At 29.9% G+C, this 25,566-nt stretch overlaps 2 protein-coding genes across 3 annotated transcripts; both read left to right on the forward strand.

Annotated features, from left to right (window-relative positions):
* Nucleotides 1-6,866: 6,866 nt before the first annotated feature.
* Nucleotides 6,867-16,106, forward strand: LOC123910901 (alpha/beta hydrolase domain-containing protein 17C). Its single transcript, XM_045962191.1, has 5 exons — nt 6,867-7,459; nt 9,435-9,471; nt 13,738-13,974; nt 14,057-14,104; nt 15,217-16,106. The coding sequence occupies exons 1-5, from the start codon at nt 7,134-7,136 to the stop codon at nt 15,631-15,633; spliced, it is 1,065 nt and encodes a 354-aa protein (XP_045818147.1). The 5' UTR covers nt 6,867-7,133; the 3' UTR covers nt 15,634-16,106.
* A 2,482-nt stretch (nt 16,107-18,588) lies between these two features.
* LOC123910902 (probable ribonuclease P/MRP protein subunit POP5) lies at nt 18,589-25,430 on the forward strand. Of its 2 annotated transcripts, none has more exons than XM_045962192.1 (4): nt 18,589-18,760; nt 22,351-22,535; nt 22,641-22,778; nt 24,866-25,430. In XM_045962192.1, exons 1-4 carry the CDS (start codon nt 18,603-18,605, stop codon nt 25,012-25,014), a joined length of 630 nt encoding a protein of 209 aa, XP_045818148.1. In that variant the 5' UTR covers nt 18,589-18,602; the 3' UTR covers nt 25,015-25,430. The 2 variants fall into 2 exon arrangements, with proteins under 2 accessions (XP_045818148.1, XP_045818150.1); XM_045962194.1 differs by lacking the exon at nt 18,589-18,760 and adding an exon at nt 21,530-22,081.
* Nucleotides 25,431-25,566: the final 136 nt, after the last annotated feature.

Genomic DNA, 25,566 nt, shown 5'->3' on the forward strand with positions numbered 1-25,566 from the left:
TTTCTTTTGGTCATCTTTTTATTTATTAATCCTATTTATATTCGTGATAGGGAAATAATTGAGAGGCAAGACGAAATGCATCACATTCTCACAAAAATCATTGGAAGACAATAAGAAATGCATCACATTCTGACAAAATGGATTGAATTGAGATCAAACTTGGAGTCTCTTTTTTTCTTATCTTGCTTTATCAATAATTATGAGTTGGATACAACTTGAAATATCAATGATGTATTCTCTTAATGAATGAATCAACAGAGTGATCAAATGATGTATTTTTTCAATAGTGTTATGTTCATCATTATTTATATATGAAATTTTATATGTACCTCACTATGTAGTTTTCTTACGTATTATTTTAGTTTTTGAATTCATATTAGTTATTTGTATAGTTAAAAATATTAAAATAAAATCCAAATAATTATGTTTAATGATGCATAGTTTTAGGTTTTAAAATTAGGTTAATTAAAAAAAATTCATTGGACTTTGAATTAGTTTACCTTTTTTTTTACAATTTGGTACTAATCAAAAATGAAACTTTCTCTTCATCAATTTGTTTATTTTTATTTAAATACATTAATTTATTTTTGGTCTTGCAATACTATCATTAATTTATTGAAATTTTCATATTTTATGAGATTTGACTTTCTCAAGAAGTTTGTATATTAATTTCTAGCTTTCTATAGAAGTCTTTATATTAATCGTGTGTTAATTACGAATTAATTATTGCACCAAAAATATTATGTCAAACTTTGGTATATAAGATAGCTACACTCAAGAAATATGATTTGATGATAAAACAAAATTTTAGAAACATTGCCAAAATTGACTAAAAATATTTTTGCTCTCAGCTTTCTTTCATCTCTTTTTTACATATTCTTTTTACATATTCTTTTCTCTTATTTAGTTTTTTATCATTTCTCATCTCTATGGCCTATATGTTTTTTCTATTGGATCTAAAGAGCATATTTAAAGACGAAGAATAAATTTATTTATTCAATTTTTTTAATATGTTGATGAGATCCTTACAGAAACGGATGCAGATGTCTATAAGAGAAAAAATAACATGTGAGTTGGGAACGGGGAGTGGAAGATTAATATACACCCTCCCCTTTAAAATATGTAAAATTTGTATTATTTTTCATATCTAAATAAATTACATTAAATAAAAAAAATTATAGATAATTAAAAAATCACAAAATATTAAAATTTTAATAATTTATATTTTTCATTGAACATTAACCCGTGCAATTGCACGGGTAAGTTATACTAGTTATTTATATATTTAGGAGTTTCTCTCTCATGGTCTTATTCCTATGTGGCACCATTTCCTTGATCCATGTCTTACGTGGCATTCTAATATTTCTCCAATTCCTATGTGGCTAACTATGAAGGCCTTTGCAATTTCTCTAATACATGATGATATCATTTTACTTAGAATCTTTGGCTAATTTGGAAATTCAATCATTTTTCAATTATTATTTATAAATCGAATTTAATGCACCTATTAAAAATAATTTTAAAAGGAAATAATTTTACTTAGTTTAGTGTTTTTCTGAATCAAAATCATGTTAACATTTTACTTTCTGATTCTTGGTTGGACAATCCATTTAAATAAATATTGTTTTTGAAGTGCTATATATAGCAAGCAATTATATAGTCATTATTTTTGTTGACCGAAAATCATAAATTTACTCTAATAATTATTTTTGTACCAATTTCGTCAAAAAAATAATTATTTTTGTACCAAAGCAATTGTTTTTAAATTTTTTTTTTATGAAAGGAAGATTGCCAACTGCATATAATAATTAGGTATAATTGTCAGCTGGATATAATAATTTTTATGGTCTTCAAATTCAATTAAAAAAATATTAAATCTTTATGGTCTCCAAATTATTCTCTCACAAATTTTTTTCTAAATGGTCGTGTATCAAAATACTAAGGTCACATATATATATATATATATATATATATATATATATATATATATATATATATATATATATATATATATATATATATATATATATATATATATATATATATATATATATATATATATATATATATATATATATATATATATATATATATATTGTATTACGGTAAAAAAAAAAAATATTATATATTTTCATAATTTTATAATTATATAGAGTCACATAATATAATTAATATTTTATTATTATTTAAAAAATTGGAATATGTGTGTTATATTCATGTGCATATATGTCTTATTTACTAATTTACTAATTACTAATTTACTAATATATTTTTAAAATTAAAAATGGAATCAATATATTTGACTTTAATGAATTTAATTTCATATTAAAGACAAAATTACTCATTTGTCCATTTTTTTTACTATATATATAACATTTGTCTGAACTCTAAAACTCACAATTTTTCAATCTTCATTATCTCTTATTCATCTCTCTCGATAATCATTATTTTTTCTGTATATTGTCACCTTTTTAAATTTCTTTATTTTTTCTTCTTTGTTCGATATTTCTTATAATTTTAATATATTGTTTGTTTTACCTTTTAGATTATTTTCTTTTGGTCATCTTTTTATTTATTAATCCTATTTATTTTCGTGACAGGGAAATAATTGAGAGGCAAGACAAAATGCATCACATTCTCACAAAATGGATTGAATTGAGAGCTCGGAGTCTGTTTTAACAACTGTAGTTTTATTTTTTTATAAAATCTTGCTTATAGCACTTTATCAATATCAATGATGTCTTGGATACAAGTTGGAATATCAATGATGTATTTACTTGATGAATCTATTAACAAATTAATCAAATGATGTATTTTTTCAATAGTATTAAGTTCATCATTATTGTATATTTTTCTATTGCAATTTTTATTTTATACTTCTTTTTTTAAAAAAAAGGAGATCTTTATTTTTGTGAATCTATCTATTATTTATATGTTTAAGAGTTTTTTCTCAAGGAAACAAATCTGCGTATCACTTTCTTATGAATTTTAATTTTTATTAATCCAATGTGGCATCCTCTCATTCATCATAATCTATGTGGCAACAATTGAGAACATCTTTTCTATATGGCAATTTAGAGAGCATCTTCAATAGAATTTTTGTGCGGTACTCATATAAGGAATATTTTTTCTTTAGTGTTTTTCTGAATCAAAATTTAATGCTAATTTACAAATAATCATTCAAAATGAAACAATCGAATACGTTTTAATTTTTTAACAACATTACCAATTCTCTTTACAATCATTATGAATTCTTATTATTTATTTTTTTTACCAATCCATTTTATTTTTTTAGAAAAAAAACTCATTTCATATTATTAAGCACACTTGAAAGACACAAAATAAAATAAAAAAAATAACAACCGTCAATATAAATTTCAAATATATATTTTTTAGAGAAATAATGTTAACATATTATTATTATTAATACATGCATACAGGTTGCTTTCACCGTAAAATAAAATAAACATTAAAAAGAAAAATCAATTCCACAAATCAATCAAATGATTTCAACTAAATCAAATCAAGTAGTAATTCAAAATCATTAATACACGATCTGTCAATTAATGTGAATTCAAAATCTCAAATCATTTGTTATCAAAAAATAAATTCAAATCATTCCCCATTATCTATTATCTATCTATCTATCTATTATTATTATTATTATTATTATTATTATTATTATTATTATTATTATTATTATTATTATTATTATATTATTTGGGAGGGTTTGATAGAAGGATTATGTACACATGGCGTTCCCAAATGCATTTTTCTCCCATATTTTTGGCCATCTATTATTTATATGTTTAGGAGTTTCTCTCTCATAGTCTTATTCCTATGTGTCACCATTTCATTGATTCATGTCTTATGTGACATTCTAATATTTCTCCAATTCCTATGTGGCTAACTATGAAGGCCTTTGCAATTTCTCTAATACATGATGATATCATTTTACTTAGAATCTTTGGCTAATTTGGAAATTCAATCATTTTTCAATTATTGTTTATAAATCGTATTTAATGCACCTATTAAAAATAATTTTAAAAGGAAATAACTCAAATTCAAATATAAATAATTATATCTCATTAATATATATATATATATAATACATAATATTATACATAGATTTTTTTTTTGTGAAAGTATTATATATGAAATTTTATATATACCAAACAATAGAGTTTTTTTACGTAATATTTTTTTTTATATATCCCACAAGAGTTTTTTTATAGAAATTGCTCAATCAGGTTTTATGAACAAATGTCTATATATTAATATTTTGATACAATTGAAATTTTACGTATGGAAACTTTTGATTATTGACCAACTCATTTTTGGAATATATATTGATTAAATTAAATCAATGCTGAAATGGATGGAAATTTCAAAAATTAAGGACCAAAAATCTACTATAGTTTCTATATATACGGGTCAACATGTAAGAGTGAGGGTCATTGAGTGTCTCAACGCCCCTTCTCTATTTTCTCTTCTCTTCTCATCTTCACTACTCTTCTTTTTTTTTTTTTTTTGACAGAATCACTACTTTTTTTTTCTATCTATTGCTATTGTTGGTTTTTTTTTTTTAAATAAAAAATCTATTTCTATTGTTGGTTATTTCTTATTTATTTGTTCAATATAATTTTTGTTGCTCTCAAGTGGAATGAAATCTAAATTTTATTTGTTTTTCTTTGCAGATATTTTGTTTACTTGTGTTAGGCTACAATAAGAGGATTCAACATAAAAAAGAGAAATCATTTTCTTCTCTAAAGTCAATAATATTTTGTAAACTTTTTTTTTTTGGTAGAAATTGTAAACTTCTTTTTAAGAAGCCAAAATATTATTCATCTATCTTTGTAACTTTTATTTACTATTTGGATTCTTGCAGAGATTGATGAAGATGACTACGAGGGATAAATAACATCTGGATTGGGAATAGAGGAGTGGATAAAATATTCAAGTTTAATTCTACAATCAGAAAATTATACTAATTTTGAGTTATAAATCTTTATTTGCAGGTCCATATACAGAAGAACAACATTATTTGTTATTCAAATTAGGATTAAGTATTATCAATTGATGTTAGAGTTTTAAGTATTTATTTATATTTTTTATATTTTATTGTCATTTTTTTTAATCATATGTTTACTTATTAAAAAAGAATTGTTGTTCATATTATTTTTTATTGGATTTAAATCATGCTTATAAATGTTTTTTTACTATTATTTATAAATAAATGTTGTACTCTATTTTTTTACTCATTATTTTTTTATTTGTCTAATTTTTTATGTGATATTTAACAAATACACTGATAAAATAATAGAAACTCCTCGAATGACTATACTATAGAATGAATTGGAAAAATGTGGAATTGAGAAATTGATATGCTTAAAAAAAATTATTCTTAAACTTCATACTTATCAAGTAGAGAAAAATGTGTCATTGTCTAAAATATAAAAGGAATGAAGTAATTGACTTCATAGATTATTTTTGGCTTAATTAATAAAATGGTCCCTTAAAGACATTTTTGGTTTCAGATTGGTCCCTTAAAGAAAAAAGGTTCAAATAGGTCCCTTAAAGAAAAAAAAGTCCGAATAGGTCCCTTAAAGACATCTCTGTTAATCAGTTTGGTCCCTAAAAAGAGGTCTAAATAGGACCAAACTGATTAACGGATATGTCTTTAAGGGACCTATTCGGACTTTTTTTTCTTTAAGGGACCTATTTGGACCTTTTTTTCTTTAAGGGACCAATATGAAACCAAAAATGTCTTTAAGGGACTATTTTACTAATTAAGCCATTATTTTTCTATTTCATTTTATTATTCTATTAATTATGGTTTACCTTAACGTGGTTTTTCTAATAAAAAAAAATACATAGTGATTTGTACCAAACAAAATATTAAAATACGGGGGTATTGATAAAAAAAAACCTACATGGAGGTATTAAGCAAAAAATAACTTACACGGGGTGAGACATACATTTGTAGATTTTATTATATAAAAAATACGATATCAATTGAAAGCAGAGAAAGTAATAATGATTTTATATATATAAAAAAAATTAAAAGCAATAATATCATGTATTTCTTTATTTTTATTCTCCACACATCACTGTAAAATAAACAAATAAAAATAAAAACAAATAGATAAATTTTTTAAAATTTGCACATTAACAAATGAGATATGCTTAAAAAAATTATATAATTTTTTTTGTGTCAAACAAATGACAAACAATTCTACTGTTCATTACCTTTAAATAAATAATATTAAAATTAAAATCGCCCCATTTTGCTTCTCAAATGTGAAATTTTTTCACACGGGGACATGAGATAAAATACTCCTGAAGAAAATAAATGTCTAAAGGAGAGAGATGACGATTAAGAACAAATATATTAACCGTTAGATTAGTTTTTGCATAATGACATTTTTTTTATGAAAATAAAAGAACAAATATATGAACATGTGAGTTGGGAACGAGGACTGAAGTATCACTCTCCGGTCTCCATTATGCCATTTCTCCTTAAAATCTCCAAAATTTAGATCTTTTATCATATTTAAATAAACTATTACATTAAATATAAAATTAATTTTACAAATAATTAAAAAAAATCACAATATTAAAATTTTAATAATCCATATTTTTCATGTGTGAAAAAAAATGATCTATATTTTTCATAGAACATTAACCCGGGCGATAGCACGGGTAAGTTATACTAGTTAACTTATAAAACATAAATTATAAACTATTAGTCATCAAATATAATTATCAACTAACTTATCATCACAAACATAATAATTCACTAATAATTAACATTTCCTTGTAACTTTTTTTTCTCTAAATTGTCATTGTTTCCCTCCCATTATCATATAATAAAAAAAAAACATTTATTAAAAAAAACAAAAGCAACAAGCAAAGTCGACAAATACAACACATCATTGAAAAGTCTCTTTCTTTCTTTCTTTCTTCCAAATTGAAATTCAACAACAAAAAAATTTTAAAAAAAACTTTTTTATTTTTAATTTTTGAATTGTAGAATTATTAGAAAAACTTCACGCGCCGCCGTTTCTCTATCCAAATCTGAAATCTAACCGCCGCCACTGCTGCAACTGCCGTCTTTATGAATCGGAGCAACTATGGGCGGAGTAACGTCCTCGATTGCTGCGAAGTTTGCTTTCTTTCCACCACAACCACCTTCATACACTGTCACCGTTTCTGAAACAACCACCACCGGAGACAATTCTCCGGTGACGAAGCTTTCGATTCCGGAAGTTCCGATGAAAGAGAACGTTGATGTATTGAAGCTGAAAACAAGGAGAGGGAATGAAATAGCGGCGGTGTATGTTAAGTACCATAGACCTACATGCACCATGCTTTACTCCCATGGAAATGCTGCTGATTTGGGTCAGATGTTTGAACTCTTCGTTGAATTGAGTAATAGACTCAGAATTAATGTTATGGGGTAATTAATTTCATTTTTCCTTTAACTTTATTTATTTTATTTTATATTTAAATTTCAATTTTTTATATGTTTTAATTGCTTATGATGATGATAATTGAGCTTTTTTTTAATGGATTTTTTAATTGAGATTTTGATGGTGTTTTTATTTTTAATATAGTGATTTTTAATTTTTTTGATAACTAGTGATTTTTAATTTTGGTTTGAGGATTGTTTGAATTGGATATTGTAATGGTGTTTTTTGCATTAATTGGGTGGTTGATTGTCTATGATGATCATGAAATTGGGAATGTGATGTTTTTGTTCATTAATTGATTTTCCTTTTTTAGTTAGGGAATGTTTGTTTAAGACTTTTTTAGTTAGGGAATGTATGCTTAAGAATAAAATAATTTAGAGATTTTTGTGAAGTAGAACTTCTACTTCACAAAAATCATTTTTTAGATTTTGATTAACTTCATAAGTTTAAACAAACATAACTAAAACTAAAAAAATAGATTTGACAAAAAAAAACTACAAAAATAGATTTCTACCGTAGAAGTTGATTTAGTGAAAATCACTTTTTTCATATTCTCTCTAATCTACCATATCATCAAAATCATTTTTTTAGATTTTGATTAACTTCATAAGTTTAAACAAACATAACTAAAACTACAAAAATAGATTTGACAAAAAAAAAACTACAAAAATAGATTTTTTAGTTAAAAAAAGGTGATTTTTTTTTAAGCTTGAGTATTCTTTGAATTTGATATAGGTGTTAATTTTTTTTAGTGTGTTTTTTTGGTACTTTTTTCCTTTTTAGTTTAATTATGATTAATTTATGATACACTTTTTGTGCAAAAAAAGTTGAATACCGTCAACAAATCACAAACAATCACACGTGTGACTTTAGAAGTAGTTATTGTTAAAGTTAAAATTTTCAATGATTTGACGATTAGGATTCATTGATAGTGTAAAAAATCTTTAAACTGACACTGTGTATGAACTAAATCTTTAATTGATTACTTAATGTCTTAAAAGGTGTAGAAATTTGGTGCAACAAATGAAGTTGTTGCTGCTTTAGGATTTAGTCTCTTTTAAAAGTAAGATTGCTTATAGTAGATCTGCAATGGGTGCAACCCATTTTTTTATCTTGCCATAGTGGGAGACTAGCGTGTTGCTGTATTAAAGATGGTTCTTTTTTCGGTTGTTCTTTGAATTTGTTATGATTGATTGATTCTCCCTTTGTTTTGTAATGCAATTATTTTATGCTTGAAATTGGTAATGATGCCTTTTGTGGTTGTTTTGAACTTCTGATCATGGGACAAGTGCTTATAGTTGCCAAATCTTAATGATGGTATCAGTGTTAAAAGAGGAATTAAGATTTAACTTTTTATTGGAGATGTCTGTTATAGTGATAGCAAATTCGATTGCCTAAGATACATTCTTTTCCTGTTTACATGAATTGTAGCACAATAATTTATTTTATTTTTTTAAAACTTTATAGAAACGATTGAGTGAATTAATGCTTACCGTTGTTATCTATTTTCTTGCTACTATTTTTGAATCAGTGTCTGATGTTGAGTGAATTGAACTTCTTCGTGTTATACATGTTATACTGTATGTATAAGATTGTCTTTATTTTAAGCTCGGGGGAACTTCTTTTTGTTGTGAAATTTTATGATGAAAAAACTTATCTTTTAAATTTTAGTTATCATGGTTAAATCATTATAGACTATTGCTGTTCCAGTATTTCACTTAAGGAGATTCATTCTTTTACTCGTTGCGTCTGTCATAAAGATATAATTTTAGTGGCGTAAAATTGTTTGAGTACTGAGTAATAATATAACAAGTGTCAATCATAAAGTAATAATGGTTTTCATTCTCAATTATCATATCAGAAATAATATTCTTATCTTCTCTTTCAAAATCTTCTTTCATAATAGTCTTCATATATTTTTTGTTGAATTATAATATATATTAACTTATTTTCTTTCTCCAGCTACGATTACTCTGGTTATGGGCAGTCAACAGGAAAGGTTAGTCATCTAACTTTTCAGCCTCTAAGTCTATCACTATTTCTTCCTACACGCATCTTATCTTGATCTTAAATAGCGTTTGGCCTTGGAAGGTTTCGAGATAATTAAAGAAACTAAAAAAGAAAAAAAGCAGGAAAAACGAGAGTACCGAGAAATATACTAAAAAATGTTCTTTTAATTTTTGGATTCTTCATTATTCTTTAACAGTTTAACTAGGAACAGACTTCTTTCATATATAGTGGACCTGAATGCAATTGTTATTAGCCGACAAGTGTACTAATCATATAAGTATCGCTTCTAAGTACTAGGACTAGGACCATGTTAAGTTCCAATATATTGACTAGGTCCGAATACATTCAGTCCCTATACATGTGATCTCTTTAGATTGTCTTGATTCAAGTCAAGCATTAATCACTAAATCAAGAAAATCTATAAAAACACAATTATGAAGTCCTATCCCTTGATGCAGGTGCTTTTTTTTATTGTGCAATTGTCTCTTAAAAAATTGCTTTCTTCTCTGAATGTCCTCCGATGTTAAATCAATGCAATGAACTTCATATGGTATTCTACGTAGCTTCTTAGTTCTTCCCTTCTCCATCAACATAACTTTGACTACTTTGCAGTTTGCTGCCTTGTCCGAATACCAATTCTAGTAAGTAGTAACCTATCCAAACACCATCCTGTCAAAAAAAAAAACCTATCCAAACTCCTTGAGTTTGTCACTTTTTGCCTCGTTGAAGGGTATAGCAGTGTTGTAAAAAAGGGGCAATTTCACGGCATGCTTCCTCCGACATGCTTTTAGAAAATGCTACTTGCAGTGGTTTGGCTACTTACCCCCTTTTCTTGAAAAGATAAACGGGACTCCCTGTGGATGTTCATCAATGTTGCTTTGATCATCGTCAAATCTTCTTGCAGTCAGGATGCAATTGGCCACATTTCCTTCTTGACTTCATCGCTAACAAGCCTCCAGCCCCCAATTATCCTTCTGTGATGCTTTAATCCTGCCGGGCACATTTTCCTTCCAAGTGATGCATTTTTCTTCCCATCAACTACAACTCTATGTTTCCACCATACATCGGTCCTATTTCCAGGAGCATTCCATGTCACTTTAGAACCTCCACTTATAGAACCAAATAGCTTGGTACTTGACATTTTCCCCAACAACAAAATAAAACACACAGTAAACCAGCAAACAGCACACAAACATAGAGAGGTTCAGACCAAAACACACAAAGCATTCAAAGCTTCAGCCTGAAGGAAGGGCTCAAACCAAAGAGTTGAGGCTGAGAGGCTAGATCCTGTACAGAAGCCGAGGGGCAGATATGATTGAAGTTGAACCTGCAAAGTGTGACTGCTACAGTGAAACAGAGAAGCTCATTAAGAAAACTAAGAAGCTCGAACCAGTAGTGCCACTGGGGCTGAGGATCTCGAAGGGTGAAGGATAAGGAGGCTGAAGCCTCAGAGTCTGTTCTATCGAAGTGTATATTATTTGATTTAGGGCATTATAGAACATTACTTTGGGGTTTTTTCAATCAATTAGTTCACACAACTGATCTATAGAGACCCACCCACTATGTAGCCACTACCAAATTTATTGAACTTGCAACCACCTACCATAGTTGTTGAAATGCATGTGGTATAAGCCATATTAACTTCAGTGAGCAAATGCCAAATTGTATATAGTTTGAGAGAGTTAGAGATAGCCATTAGGAAGATTTTTCACCTTTATGCCAAAAATGTTATTAAGATCCCAAGTTGCTTCAAGGCAAAGATATCATTTAGCTTACCAATCAGTCGCTCTATTAAGGCTGAAGAAGTGCTTGCTATATGATATCATCAATGTAGACAAAGATATTGGTAAGGATGCCATATACTTAAGTAAAGATTAAATCCGACAAAGGCTTTAGGGAGCTTGTTGAACCTGGCACGAGGCCCTGTTTGAGTCCATATAAAGCTTTGTGAAACTTGCAAAATATTGATGTATCAATGGATTCAAAGCTTGGAAGTTGCTGAATATATATTTATCCAACAAGGTAGCCATATAGGGAGGTGTTATTCGCCTCAACTAGTTGCTAATTGGCCACTGCAAGAATAATGTGAACTGTATTAGTTTAGCCACTTTTGAAAAAATCTCTTGTGAAGTACAACCTCCGGTTTTGAACATGAGCAAAAAAAAAAAAAGTTTTCTAGGTTCATGGAATAAAGTATTTATCTAGACTATTTATGGTCCGAATACATGCTTTATTCAATGAACCTATAAAACTTTGTTTTGCTTATATTCAAAACCAGAGGGAGGTAGAAGAATAGGTATGGAAGAATTGGATCGGACATACTGGGAAACAAGAGTTCATTATAGAGATGGGAGAGGGGGAATAAGTGGAAAGGTGAAGGAGGAGAAGAAGTTGGAAAGAGAGTAATAGGCGATGAAAGAAGAGGTAAACAGTTGGAGTATGTAACATCTTATATTTTCCAGAAAATGTTTCAAATTAATTTATCAACTATTTGCTACACAATTTGCCCAAATTTGTAGATTGCAAAGAACTTAAGTGTGTTTGGTTTTATGGTGGAGAGTATCAGAATTGTGTTTGTGTCCTGTCAAACTTGATTTTAGATTAAAACAATTCAAATAGAAATAAATTCACTTCAAATTCAATTTTAACCAAATAATTTTTTTTGACTCTAAACCAAATAATTTAGAAAATTAAGTTCATTCATAATCACATTTACCAAACAAGAATACATAGTATAGAAAATTAAGTTCATTCAAAATCACATTTACCAAACAAGTATCCTAATACCCACATAACCCATCAGCCAAATGTATTGCCCTATATTTAGAATTTTTCTCTATAACTCTCTCAATCAAGTCTATTAAGTTTTTTTCTAAAATCATTAAGATTTCTATCCATTCTTCAAAGTTGTCATGTATATTCACTGTTTTGAAACGTTTCACGTTTATCTTCCATTCAGCATAACCTTCTATACTATGTCTTCAAGTTTGTTTTTACTACTTTGTAGTTTTGACTACATGTCTTCAAGTCATGCAACTAATAGCAAAGTACTACTTTTCAAAAAAAATATTAAGGTTGCAATGGCCAACAATTGGTTATTAATTTGTTAGAAGTGAAAATATTTTTCTGCCCAAAATTACTTTTCAAAAAAAAAACTCGGAGTTTTTTTTCATAAGGTTGATACACTGCTTGAAACCTTTGTTTTGGGGAAGAAACTCAAGCATCCAATTTTCAAACCCTAATAGCATTTTTCGGGCCGCAAGTAGCTTGTCGACATGATCAGTCATTTAGGGTCTGTTTGGTTAAATGAAGGGGATGGGAGGGATTTTAATGGAGGGGAGGAGAGGGGAAGGGCTTTTAATAACATGCCTGTTTGGTTCAAAAGAAGGAAAGAGAGGGGAGGGATTTTAATTACACGTTTGGTTCACTAGGGGAGGAGAGAGATTTTATAAATAATTTACATTTTTATTCTTATAATCTTACAATAGTCTCATGATTTTAAAATTATTCATAATTACAACCACACATAATGCATAATCATTAATATACACCAAATAATATATCAAATGTGAAAACTCCATAAATACTATTTTTTTTTTGACAATAAAACCTCCATAAACATAACAATAAACAATAGCACACATGAATTGAGCTTATAGCCCAATGCAATGTAATAAACAACAAAATAAAAGAGAATAGAATAGAATGCATAAAAACCAAAATTTGAAGGAAAAATGTAGCAATGTAAAGTTAATTTTTTGAGCTATGCTATCTGTGAGCTGTTTTTGATTAAATCATGCTGTTAGCCCTAGCCATGGGTTTAGAAAATCAATTTGAACTTAATTCTTTTATGGATGCTATGCGGTTCATCTGAATAAGTTTGGTCTAGATATTGTGCAAGTATGTTTTGGTAATCTGGCAGGTTGTTGCCAAGTGTTACTGTTACCACTGACAAAGTATTATTAGCTGACATAGATTTGTCGGGGTTCAATGCATAATTATTCAAATCATATATATTGCATTAATAACCACCGACAATGTGACATCATGAATTTACGTGCATTAGCAATGTTTTCAGTTGTGTTATTATATAAGCCAATGGCTAAGTTAATCTCCACTGAGATCATTTTTATTTTCTTTTTTCATTTGTAAATGAGCTACAAATATTTTAAATACTTATTATGTTGTTCTCGATGGTTCTTTCAGAGTGACATTGCTTGTACCTTGACAGTCATCCTTTTTTCTGTTGAAACAGCCAACTGAATATAATACATACGCAGATATTGAAGCTGCATATAAATGCCTGAAGGAGAAATATGGGGTAAAAGATGAACAATTGATATTGTATGGTCAATCTGTTGGTAGTGGTCCTACACTTGATCTTGCTTCAAGGATATCAGAATTGAGAGGCGTTGTGTTGCATAGTCCAATTTTGTCAGGGCTTAGAGTACTATACCCTGTAAAACGAACATATTGGTTTGATATTTATAAGGTAAAATTTCTTACAGATTGTATTTCAATATGCTTCACTCAATACTTCGTGACTTATGGTGTTCATTTTACCTTCTTTTCAGAATATTGATAAAATTGGTCTGGTCAAATGTCCTGTTTTGGTTATCCATGTAAGTGACTCTCTCTCTCTCTCTCTCTCTCTCTCCCCCTCTCCCTCCCCCATAAATATGTAATGTGTTCTTTTGTGGCTACACGTGCATCTTTGCTGCCTTTGTTGTTGGTTTATCTAATATTCTTTCAGGCTTCAGCTGTCAGTTAATAGCGTTTTTGGAAATCCATTGGATTTGGTCAAGCATAGATTTGAGTTCTTTCTAACGGATTTCCGAACATGCACCGAGGTTCCCCCCTCAAATCCATGATTTTGTATGTCGATAGGAATTCTTAATGCAAGAACATACTTAGTTGAGTTATACCTATTGATGGATTTAATCCATAGTATGAAGAGATCTACATTATGAGTAAACCTTTTATTGCCAATGTATGAAAATTGAAAAAAAAATTAAAACTTCTGCTGCTATCATTGAGACCATTGAGGAAGATGTTTCATAAAAAGAAGACCATTGGGGGAAGAAGAGGCACTTGGCCCTACATTCCCAGTCGATTACAAAGCTAGATAGGTACCACTAAGCTAGGCTCCACGGGACTCGAGGGAAATATTATTATTTATTTTGGGGGAGGGAGGAAGCACTAGACCATACATTCTTCTTGTGGGGATTCAAACTTTGTTGCCATGATTATAAATTTTTATGGGTTAATTATGTTTAGTCACCAGCTTATGGTAATGTTCAGTTTTTGTTCTTCAAGAAAACAATCTTCTATGTTCTCATTGTCCTCAAATATGCTACAATTGGTCATTGTTGATTTGTTTTGCTCCTCATATAATATCATTTTTGTTTGCTTTCTCTGTAATATTTGATTTATGTTCAATTAGCTTCTGTATGATAGTGACTAAAATGAAAAAAGGATATACTGCAAGGATCAAAATGATATTAAAAAATATCATATTATAGGGACTATAAATATGAGGACGAATTCAGCACATTTCAGGACATTGGGGGTATGAAAAAGATACTTTTTTTTTTTATTTTAGGAGTCAAACCGAAGATTAGTATAAGTCGGGAAACAAAAAACATAAATAACCTATTTACTATTTATTTATTGTCTCTTTCGTTCTGAATTTCGTATATTGTAGTAATAATAATATTTTTTTGTCCGATGCCAGGGGACAGCAGATGAAGTTGTAGATGTGTCTCATGGAAAACAGCTCTGGGAACTTTGCAAGGAAAAGTATGAACCCTTGTGGGTAAGTGGTGGTGGACATTGTAATCTTGAGCTTTACCCGGAGTTCATTAAACACCTAAAGAAATTTGTACAGACAATTGGAAAACCTAAAGCAGCAACTGCAAATGGTTCTGAAAAGGAAACTGTAGAAACTGAGAATGAAGGTAACAAATCTAGCAAAGAATCAGAAACTGGCACTTCTAGTACTTCTGAATTGAGTAAAGAAATTCCTGAAGCTTCTAGAAACAGTTTAGATAGCCGTCTTAAAAAGTCTAAAAAACCAGACAAACCAGAAAAATCTCGAATGAGCACAGATCATGTTGATAGGTTTAGGAGAAGAAAGGGTTTAGTTTGGTAGTCTCTCACATGGTTTGTATCCAAAATAATTTATTTGCTCATATTCACTATTCCACGGATCCGGCTCCCCTACAGTCAAGATTTTTCACATTGATGCAGTCGGGACATCAGTGACCTTTCAATCAAGATTAGATGGTCCAAACTTAAACTTAGTGATTTGAATTTTAAAATTAAAATCTGCACTATTTTGGACCATCCAATCTTGATCGAACGGCCACTAACGTCCACAGCCGCGTGAATGCGGGATCCTTTTATTGCAGGGAATCCGAATTCCTATTCCACTCCTCGAGTAATGATGCCTGTTCTACGATGAATACCTTGAGTGAGTTTTCTGTATGTTAAAATGATTGAAAGTAATATATGCATTTGTTTGGCCTTGTAAAATCAACATCCTGATCTGTCAAAAAAAAAAAAAAACAAAATCAACATCCTGATGTAGTAAATGTAATCATTATGGTAATTTGTTTTGGTAAATTTCCTGTGTTTCAGATGCTGTTGTTTTCATTGAGTTTAATCTTTGTCTTGATCTATTGAAGCTCACAAGGAAACATAGAATAAGATAAAATTCAATGCTACCACACCAGGAAAACGGATTCTATGCAGTAACTGCGTTAACGCTGTAACTGTTTCCATCCGTCCATCAAATGAATGGATGAGATCAAAACTGTTGTGGGAAATTGCAGTGGGTGAATCAAAACCGTCTGTTAATTTTTCAACGGTCGAGATTGCATACTGTGTGAAACTGCGTGAAGCAGTTACAACAGGCAATCCAGATCCTCACACCAGGGTACCTAACTGGTTTGATAAGGAGACCTAGAGATCAATTCTTACCCTCAACAAATACTATCAGAGGATGAATACCCTATAGTATACCCAGCAGAATCACAGCATAACCCATTTTCCCTTCTAACTTCCATGTGCAGTCTATGTGTGTGACTTTAAAAATAGCCTTTCTGTCTTTGTTAATATTGGAAAGGTTCCAAACTTTAAGAATGGTTTATTTGAAAATCATTTTTTTCTTTTCATTCTTCATTCCTCTGTTTCACACAGTTACATATAATATTCTCAACACACATGCACACACTAATTCGGTTTAAATTCAAATGAATCCTACTAACTAATTAGAGAGAGACTGAGAGTGTGTTGTAAATAACTAAATATAGTTATTGGTAAAATACTTAAAATTTAATTGTACAATACTAGTAACATTTGAAGCTTCCATTAGTAAAAGTTTGACAAAATAATCAAATTAATATTAATATAAAATTGAATATGAATTTGAACAAATATTTACTGCTGCATTTTGACAAAACATGATTGACAATGTAAAGAATATTATACAGATATATATTGCCTAAAAATATTGTATATTTATAGAATAAAAGTATACAAATATATCTAATAATCTATTGTGGCACTAAAAAAAAAAAGGAAGAGAAATTTATTGAATGAATAAAATTCATCGATTTAATTTTCTCCGTTAAGATGTTATTATTATTATTATTTTTTTGAATATTAAGATGTTATTTTTGATGAAGCCGTTAAGTTTTTTTTTTTTTATTTTTTTAAGTTAAGATGTTTAGAGCATCTCCAATGGTGATATCACTTTGGGTATCATACATTACTAACAAGTGGTCCTTATAATGTCATGTAACATTTATGCAACTCATACATATTTTACTCCAATGGTGATACCACTTTTTGAGTATCATACATTAATGACAAACGGTAATGTTTTGACATATATGAAAGCTATTAAATTGGATTTATATATCAAAAATAAAAATAATAATAACATTAAAAAAGTTAAGGTACCGTATCGTTAGTCTATGAAACTCTCTTAGATACCCCTATTGGAGATACTCTTATAGCATTACATTCATAATATTCATAATAATATGGTTGATACATATCTCGGGGTTCCGGAGGATGTTCGGGAGGAGCGGTCGGATAGGCACTAAGTTTTTAGGGGCACCAAAATTATTATTTTTTAGTATATATATATGTTAAAATAAAAAAAATAATAAGTAATATAAATATTTTTTAGAATAAACATAAACTCTAAAAAGAAAAGATTTACACTAACATACAATACAAATGAGGATATATTGCCCACATATCACATGCGTATTTCATTAAAAAAAATAATACTGTAATTAACATATTATTTGCAAGAAAAATACAAGGATGATGCTCAAAGATTAATAGGTGGTGGTTAATTAACATATTAAAATTATTTGCAAGAAAAAATACAATGAGGTTGATGCTCAAAGATTAATAGGAGGTTGTTGCAGCTAGTATGAGATGTTACTGACACACATTGTGATTATCCTATTGTAGTTTTAGTATTGTGTCAATTCTACAATATTTATATAATCTTTTACTTTTCTCACAATTATATATATGACTTAACAGTGAACCGATCATTTTAAAAAAAAGGGCATCAAGTTCATAATTCGAGCAGGGCACCCAAAATCTCAGGGACGGTCCTGTACATATCGGTATATCAATGAAAATATTAGAGCTAGCTAAAGATGTGACTACCCTCGCAAGAATATAAGCTGTCTCGTTGTCTCTTATCAAACTCATGAAAGTTTTCAAAATACAAACTAAAGCCATTAAGATTTTTTTTTTACTAAAAGCCATCATTCTATCTATCTATCTATCTATCTATCTATATATAATTGTAAATCAAACTTTTTTTTGCTGATGTGGCAGCCTAACAAAGCTTTTTTTTTTTCTTTTTTTCTAAGCTTAAGTTGATACTTATGTGTCATCTCTCATACTATTATGATGATGATGTGTCATCTTAAAAAAAAATAAAAAATAAATATGACTAATGATATCAACTTAATGGAAAGAATACATAAGGTCAAGAGTTATCTTGCATCGAATCTTCTTTATTTACGAAAATAATTACTGTTTTTAAATTAAAAATAAAAAATGGTTACATAGATCTGGTGCATTTACATGATGAAATGGTTGACATTGTTTGAAAGTTATATAACTTTCCCGATTAAAGTTGGAGAAAATTTATTCTTCTTTCTCATCGAATCCACAGATTTGCTAGGGCACGCCTCTTCTCTCTCACTCTCTCTGCGGCCTCCTCTCAGATTTGCGCCGCTACGGTACTTTCACCGATTCTTCAATTTCCATCGTTTAATTCTTAATCATATTCATATTATTCATCGTTTATATCTATATATTTTGTTTGATTTCACTTTCGAAGTTCTTGATTGTGCGATTCATATGAATTTCGTGATTTTGTTATTTGTTTATTATTATAATCATAATCGTGATTAGGATTTTGTATCGTTATCTGTGTTTAATGAAATCTCCTTCTTGTTTGCTCTATGAATGGAATTCGGAACCGGTGTTTTGTTTGAATAGGAGATAGTTTTGTTTTTTCTCCTTTTGTATCTAGTTCTTGCTTTTGCTGTTTCTGTTTCTTCTTTCCTTTTTTTTTAGGGATTAGTAGGGGTTGGTTGGTGTGTCCTTGGGATTTTGAGTTTTTTGGCTAGCTTTTAGTCTTGCTCCTGAGGAAGATACTATCTAACACACCCCTTGTTTGCTATTCCTATACTGTCTGTGATAAAGGCATTTACAAAAATAAAAACAAAAAAAGAATGGTAATGATGACTTACCAGATAAATCAAGCAAATTAAACACCACCGGGTAATGTCCAATACTTCTGAGCATTGTAATGGAAGCCCATACTTTTTCATAATCCTCCCTTGAAGCTCTAATGATGCACATATTAGTAATTGGATTCACATACTTAACTGCACAGCGACGCAAAAGTGAGAATATTATTATCAAATAAGAGAAATAGAATTTAACTTGAGGAAATTACTAGACAGAAGAATCATCAGTAAGTTGTTACTCACCCTGAAATGATCCCAGTGATGCAGCCAAACCACACTCCCCAAAATTCACCAAAATGCTATCTTTTATAGCATTAGAGACATTAAACTGAGTAATTGAATCACCAAGAAAAAGGACCAAACATGGGACTAATAAAGTGAACCAAAAACAAAAGGAATAAAATTGGGACCAAAAAAGAAAAATTGGGGACCAAGCAAAAAGAAAAGCAAACCAAAAACAAAAGGACCAAGCAAAAAAAAAGTGAACCAAACAATAGACTAAAAAATTGGGACTAATAAAGTTGGAATAAAATTTCACCAAGTGAATATGTAAGAATAAACTCCAAGAAAACGAGAGATGAGTAAGTAGATGCTATTTGGAACCTTAAATTGCATAAAACATAGTAAGCAAAATATGCTATTTCATACATAATTTTCAAAAAATGAGAACACGTGGAACAAATAGTCAAAGCCACCATATATGAATCATATTCTATAATCAAAACTTTTTTTAACATTTCTCATGAGCAATATTGTCTATAAGTATAATTAGGTATACATCCAACTCTTATTGAAAATAATAAAATAAGGGATACATCAAAAATAAAAAACAAAGTGACATTTGACTATAAAATTGCAACTCATATAAAGAAAACTAAAATTTTATATTATTACACTAATAAAATAAAAAATGATACATCCTTTCAAACTTATGAAATATTATAAGAGATCTATTACATTAAAATGTAAACAAACTACGATATAAATTAATAAAAAATCTAATATTTCTAAACAACTTTTTTTTTACTCATATACTAATATTAAATATAATCATATTTTAAAATAATATCTATTATTTAACTATATGTGATTATAGTTATCGCAATTATTATTTTTTATTTATAAAAATATTTTAATTATATATTTTAATCAAACCCGTGCACGGGTTTATCCCTAGTATTTTAAAGGCTAAATTGCATTTTTGGCTCCCTAAGTTTCAGAAAGTTGCAATTTTGGTCCCCTATATTTCAAAATAGCACTTTTGGCCCCCCATATTTACTCTCTTTTGCAAAAGGTCAATTTGACCAAGTCAATGCTGATGTGGCAAGTCACTTAAGTGACTCAGCTGCCACATCAGTTTTTTTTATATACTTTTTCCATCTATCTAATAATTTTTAAAAAAAGAAAAAGGAATGGAAGTGATGAGATCTATCTGAAATTTATCTTTAAGGTGATCTTCACTCTCAATATTGTTGGATTCCATCTATTGCTTTGAGCAAAGAAGATTCCTTCTTCAGTGACATAGGAGGTGCCACCACCTCTTTACTCAATCAACATCTTTCTGCTTCTCTGATTCCTTCTTCAAAACCTTACCATCCACCACCGTTGTTTGCTCTCTGGATTAACTTGCTCCGGCGAAGTCTGTACGGGAGCCAAATTAGCTGAATTTTCATGTATCTTATCTGAATTTAATGAATAAGTTTCAATCTTTCAAGAGTGATCACTCTCGGCCTTCTAAATCGAACACTGAAAATCGTTGGATTTTCATCCTCATGCTTCACCGGTCTTGGTCTTTTCCTCTTTGGTGCTGCAAAATCATCAAACCAGAATAAAATTAATTTCAATAATGAGTATGAAAAAGTGGATATTACTGAGAATTAAGATTATGATAAAGAACAAACCAATTGTACAAATTGGAGTAGCGGAAGAACTTGAATTTTGAGGCGGTGAAGAAATCCTTGACTTTGCAACACTAGCAGAAGATATCCTTGACTTCTTCCATTCCATTTTTTTTGTTTTTATTTTATTTATTTTATTTTAAATATTAGATGGCAAAATTAAAAGCTGATGTGGTAGCTGAATCACTTAAGTGACTTGCTACATTAGCATTGACTTGGTCAAAATTGACTTTTTGCAAAAGGGATAAACATAAGGGGCCAAAAGTGTTATTTTGAAATATAAGGGGCCAGAATTGCAACTTTCTAAAACTTAGGGGACCAAAAGTACAATTTAGCCTATTTTAAAAAACTAAAGTAAAATTTTTATGGTTTTCCTTTTTTATTTTGGAGCACGTGTTCCGCAAAAAATCTCCACGCTCTCGGCACTAGCACTAGCAGTACAGTATTGATTAGAAAATTAAAATAAGCATTCTAATTTCCAATTATTTCCCCAAAAAAAAAAAAAGGATAAGGTCTTCTAATCAGAAACGGACACTTGTAAGAAAGACCTGCATTCTGGCTTTGGGTCCTAGATCGGGGCTTAACGACCCAATACTATAGTCCATAACCCGAGATTGACCCTTTTACTATCTTCTAGGGTTTCTTACTTCAGTAACTTAACTACCTAACACGCAAAATTCCCACTCCACTCCTTGCCGGTTGCAACATCTTTGATTTTGGTCGACCACGGTAGGAACTTACTTGCAGAGAGACAAAGGAAGGTTTCTGCGTTTTTTGTTTGATACGATACGCTTTTAAGCTTTATTTTTTATTCCAAAAAGTAAAATAAGGAACAGGACACGTGGATCGGACGGTCTGTATTCACCTACTAAAGTAATTGAATCCTCCTCATCCTCGATTATCACAGGTTGGTCCCTTTCCACAATTGCTTTGGATTCTCTGTTTAATTTTATATGTTTCTTGTTTGTATTGCGGAATTTGGTAGAAACTCAGGATATAGTGTTATAGGTAGAATACTGGCCCTTTAAATAATGGTGAATCTGGATCCTTGATAATTGTGGTCAATTGTGACCTAAATCATGGTGACATTGCATAATCTGCTGTGAAATTAATAATTGATAATATACCCTATTGATTTGTCTTTTGATAATTTGAAACTTTGATTTTGTGTTCTAGGAAAAGGAAGATGGTGTTCAAAAACAGGTACATGGTGATGGAGGTTTTTATGAATCCTAACAGGGACCAAGCGGCGGGTGATTCTATTATAATTACTCAGTTTAATGTCTCTAATGCTATAAAAGATAGCATTTTGGTGAATTTTGGGGAGTGTGGTTTGGCTGCATCACTGGGATCATTTCAGGGTGAGTAACAACTTACTGATGATTCTTCTGTCTAGTAATTTCCTCAAGTTAAATTCTATTTCTCTTATTTGATAATAATATTCTCACTTTTGCGTCGCTGTGCAGTTAAGTATGTGAATCCAATTACTAATATGTGCATCATTAGAGCTTCAAGGGAGGATTATGAAAAAGTATGGGCTTCCATTACAATGCTCAGAAGTATTGGACATTACCCGGTGGTGTTTAATTTGCTTGATTTATCTGGTAAGTCATCATTACCATTCTTTTTTTGTTTTTATTTTTGTAAATGCCTTTATCACAGACAGTATAGGAATAGCAAACAAGGGGTGTGTTAGATAGTATCTTCCTCAGGAGTTTGTTTTACTATTTTGAATATCAAGTCCTGTTGTCGGAAAAAAAGTCCTGTTATATAGAACTAATGGAAGAAACAGAACATTGCTTATGTCAGAAAACTGAATGCTTATTATCTTTTCATTAGAATCTATCATTCAGTCACAACACAATTGAAAGCCTTCATATTTCATAACCAGTACTCTGTCCCCTCATCGTGGATTATCATTTACCATGAAATTTATTTCCAAATAAATACTACTCCCTCCACCCCTAATATGCGAGAAGTGCTAAGAACACACTCTCAAACACACTCCTTTAAACACACACCTTTAAACACACTTTCTCCTATTGGACCACATCATCCCATTTTTCAACCCCCATTACCCGATTACCGGTTAGTCAAGTTAATTCCTATTTATTTTTAATTTGCTTTTAAATTTTAATTTTGGGTTCTGAATCGACACCGTCATCTGCATTTTACGGTGTCTCTGGTTCGAATTGCCTTTTCGTTAGCCCTTCCTCCTCCATTCAAAAGTGTCCCATGGTGCACACTCCAATGCTCCATTGCCATGATATGTCCACAAATTTTAATTTAACTTTGAAATATCTAATTTTAAGAGACAATTGACACACTTAAACTTTTGAAATGTTAATTTCTTTTACATTTGATAGCTGATGGCGTTGATGGACGCAAAATGTTCTGTTCTGTAGATTGAAATCCATAATTGTATGCTGTTGATAAATAATTGAACTTGGAAAATAATTGAATATAGACTTCAATTTCTTCAATTTATTTTATTTTAACATTAAAAATCAAGATTTATTTTCAACCTATATATAATCCTACAGAACATACAACCTCCGCTTCTCCTTCAAACTCTTATGTCTCTCCATCTTCACGGAACTCTCAAGCTTTGCAAGACTCGCCATTTTCATTGAACGATAACAATCCTGTACTGTCTCACTTACAGCTCTGCATAGTTACTCTATCAATTTCCACATCCATAAAAAAAATAAAAATAGCCTAACCTGTTAAACTGGTACCAGAGTTTGGAATTTGAAAAAAGGGTGATGTGGTCCAATAATAGTGTGTGTTAAATGGAGTGTGTCCCTAGCATTTCTCTTTTAGATGCATCTATTACACTTTTTCCAAACATACCCCTTATTAATATTATCAATTTGTCTTGGAATATGAAAAATCAACAATTAATCTATTAATACACAAGGGTAATTTGGTGATAGTAACACTTTTATGACAAAAGTATTACTCCAACAACTTTTCTTAATACCGGTGATTTTTGAAAAGGTTCTTATAAAGAAGGACGAAGGTAGTATACAAATATGAGATGGAAGACGTCACATCAGGGCATCTCTAGTGTGAGTAATAGTAAATGTGAGAAGTGAGAACCCTGAGATAGACTGTAGAGAAATATTTGTGCCTTTTGTTTCTTTCTAATTAATAATGAATAGCCATTACTAAAAAGACTAATTAAAATACTAATGTTTGTACGTTGCAACTAAAGAGGGGGATGGGGATGGAACTTTTGGAAGAAAATTGATTCATTGGAATTTGATACGGTTTGGCATGAACTGTGTTTTTTAATATTTAGATATAGAGATTGCATCACTTTTCTTTTTTTTGGTTTACAATGAGCTGAGAATCGAACCCGGGACCTATAGCGTACTACCCAAACCCCTCACCACTAGACCAAACCTAGCGCTTTACTTTTCTTATTTTCTAATTAAGAGGAATTTGTTCTATCCTTGATGCATCACCCTTGAGTAAAAAAATAAATACACATCACTCTATCGTGTTTATTAGCTTGATTTACAGGACAGTATGCTTGCCATCATCTAAATGAAACTCTGGTCTTTTCTCTGTTTTATCAATTTGATCTTGCCATTGGCCATATTCATTATACCATCTTTTCTTTCACTTAAAGTTGCATTCATCATGAACGTCTAAATCCTGATATGAAATTCTACATTTGGTTCAGGAAATTTACAGGCTACTAAAACTGCTGCATTGAAGTGTGAGAAAGCAAAATTTGAGCAGTATAAGCTTATGGTTGGTGATCGATTATCAGCCGATGATACTCATCGCATGAATAATTATCTTGCAAAGATTGAAGTTTTGGAGCACTGAATACTATCAAGGTGCCTCGTTAAGCTTTCTCAGTCTGTGTTCAGTCACATATTTTGTCCACAGTTCTTGAAGTTTAAATCTTTCGTTATAATCATAAGCTTAATTTTAGTGCATACTCTCTTCCTAGAAGATGGCATTGTGGTTTTCCTAACATATGGTATAGTAATATTTTTAGCCATGAGTGAAGAGGCTTGTGAAAATGTGTAAATTTGCAATCCAATAGTAGTTATAGGGACATAGTTTCGGAGGGAAACTTGTTTTCATTTGTTTCTTTCATTTGCCTTCACTTCAATTTTCTAGATTTTTAGGAAGTGATACAATGTATTTATCGATTAGCTTTTATATTAATTTCAAACAATTAAAGCAAATTATTCTTATTTATCACTTATCAAATGAAACTCTTCTTTTTCTTTTACTATTGAGAGAGTTGAGAGTATCAGCGTCACTTTGGAAAACACTTCTTGTGATAGATTTGAACAGTTTTATATTCCTAGCTGATCAACACAAAGTTGAGTGTTAAAATTTCAAATATATTAAATGTTGTGCTTAAGA

This window comes from Trifolium pratense, linkage group LG2, assembly GCF_020283565.1.
Source record: "Trifolium pratense cultivar HEN17-A07 linkage group LG2, ARS_RC_1.1, whole genome shotgun sequence".
Lineage (NCBI taxonomy): Eukaryota > Viridiplantae > Streptophyta > Magnoliopsida > Fabales > Fabaceae > Trifolium > Trifolium pratense.

What these genes read in the sequence shown, in the direction of transcription:
- LOC123910902 (XM_045962192.1), top strand. Translation starts at nt 18,603, where the DNA reads ATGATGAAATGGTTGACATTGTTTGAAAGTTATATAACTTTCCCGATT. An exon ending in CTCAGATTTGCGCCGCTACG is followed by an intron (nt 18,761 to 22,350) that starts GTACTTTCACCG and finishes TTTGTGTTCTAG; the next exon opens with GAAAAGGAAGATGGTGTTCA. An exon ending in TAATTTGCTTGATTTATCTG is followed by an intron (nt 22,779 to 24,865) that starts GTAAGTCATCAT and finishes CATTTGGTTCAG; the next exon opens with GAAATTTACAGGCTACTAAA.
- LOC123910901 (XM_045962191.1), top strand. Translation starts at nt 7,134, where the DNA reads ATGGGCGGAGTAACGTCCTCGATTGCTGCGAAGTTTGCTTTCTTTCCA. An exon ending in ATTGGTTTGATATTTATAAG is followed by an intron (nt 13,975 to 14,056) that starts GTAAAATTTCTT and finishes CCTTCTTTTCAG; the next exon opens with AATATTGATAAAATTGGTCT. An exon ending in GTCCTGTTTTGGTTATCCAT is followed by an intron (nt 14,105 to 15,216) that starts GTAAGTGACTCT and finishes GTCCGATGCCAG; the next exon opens with GGGACAGCAGATGAAGTTGT.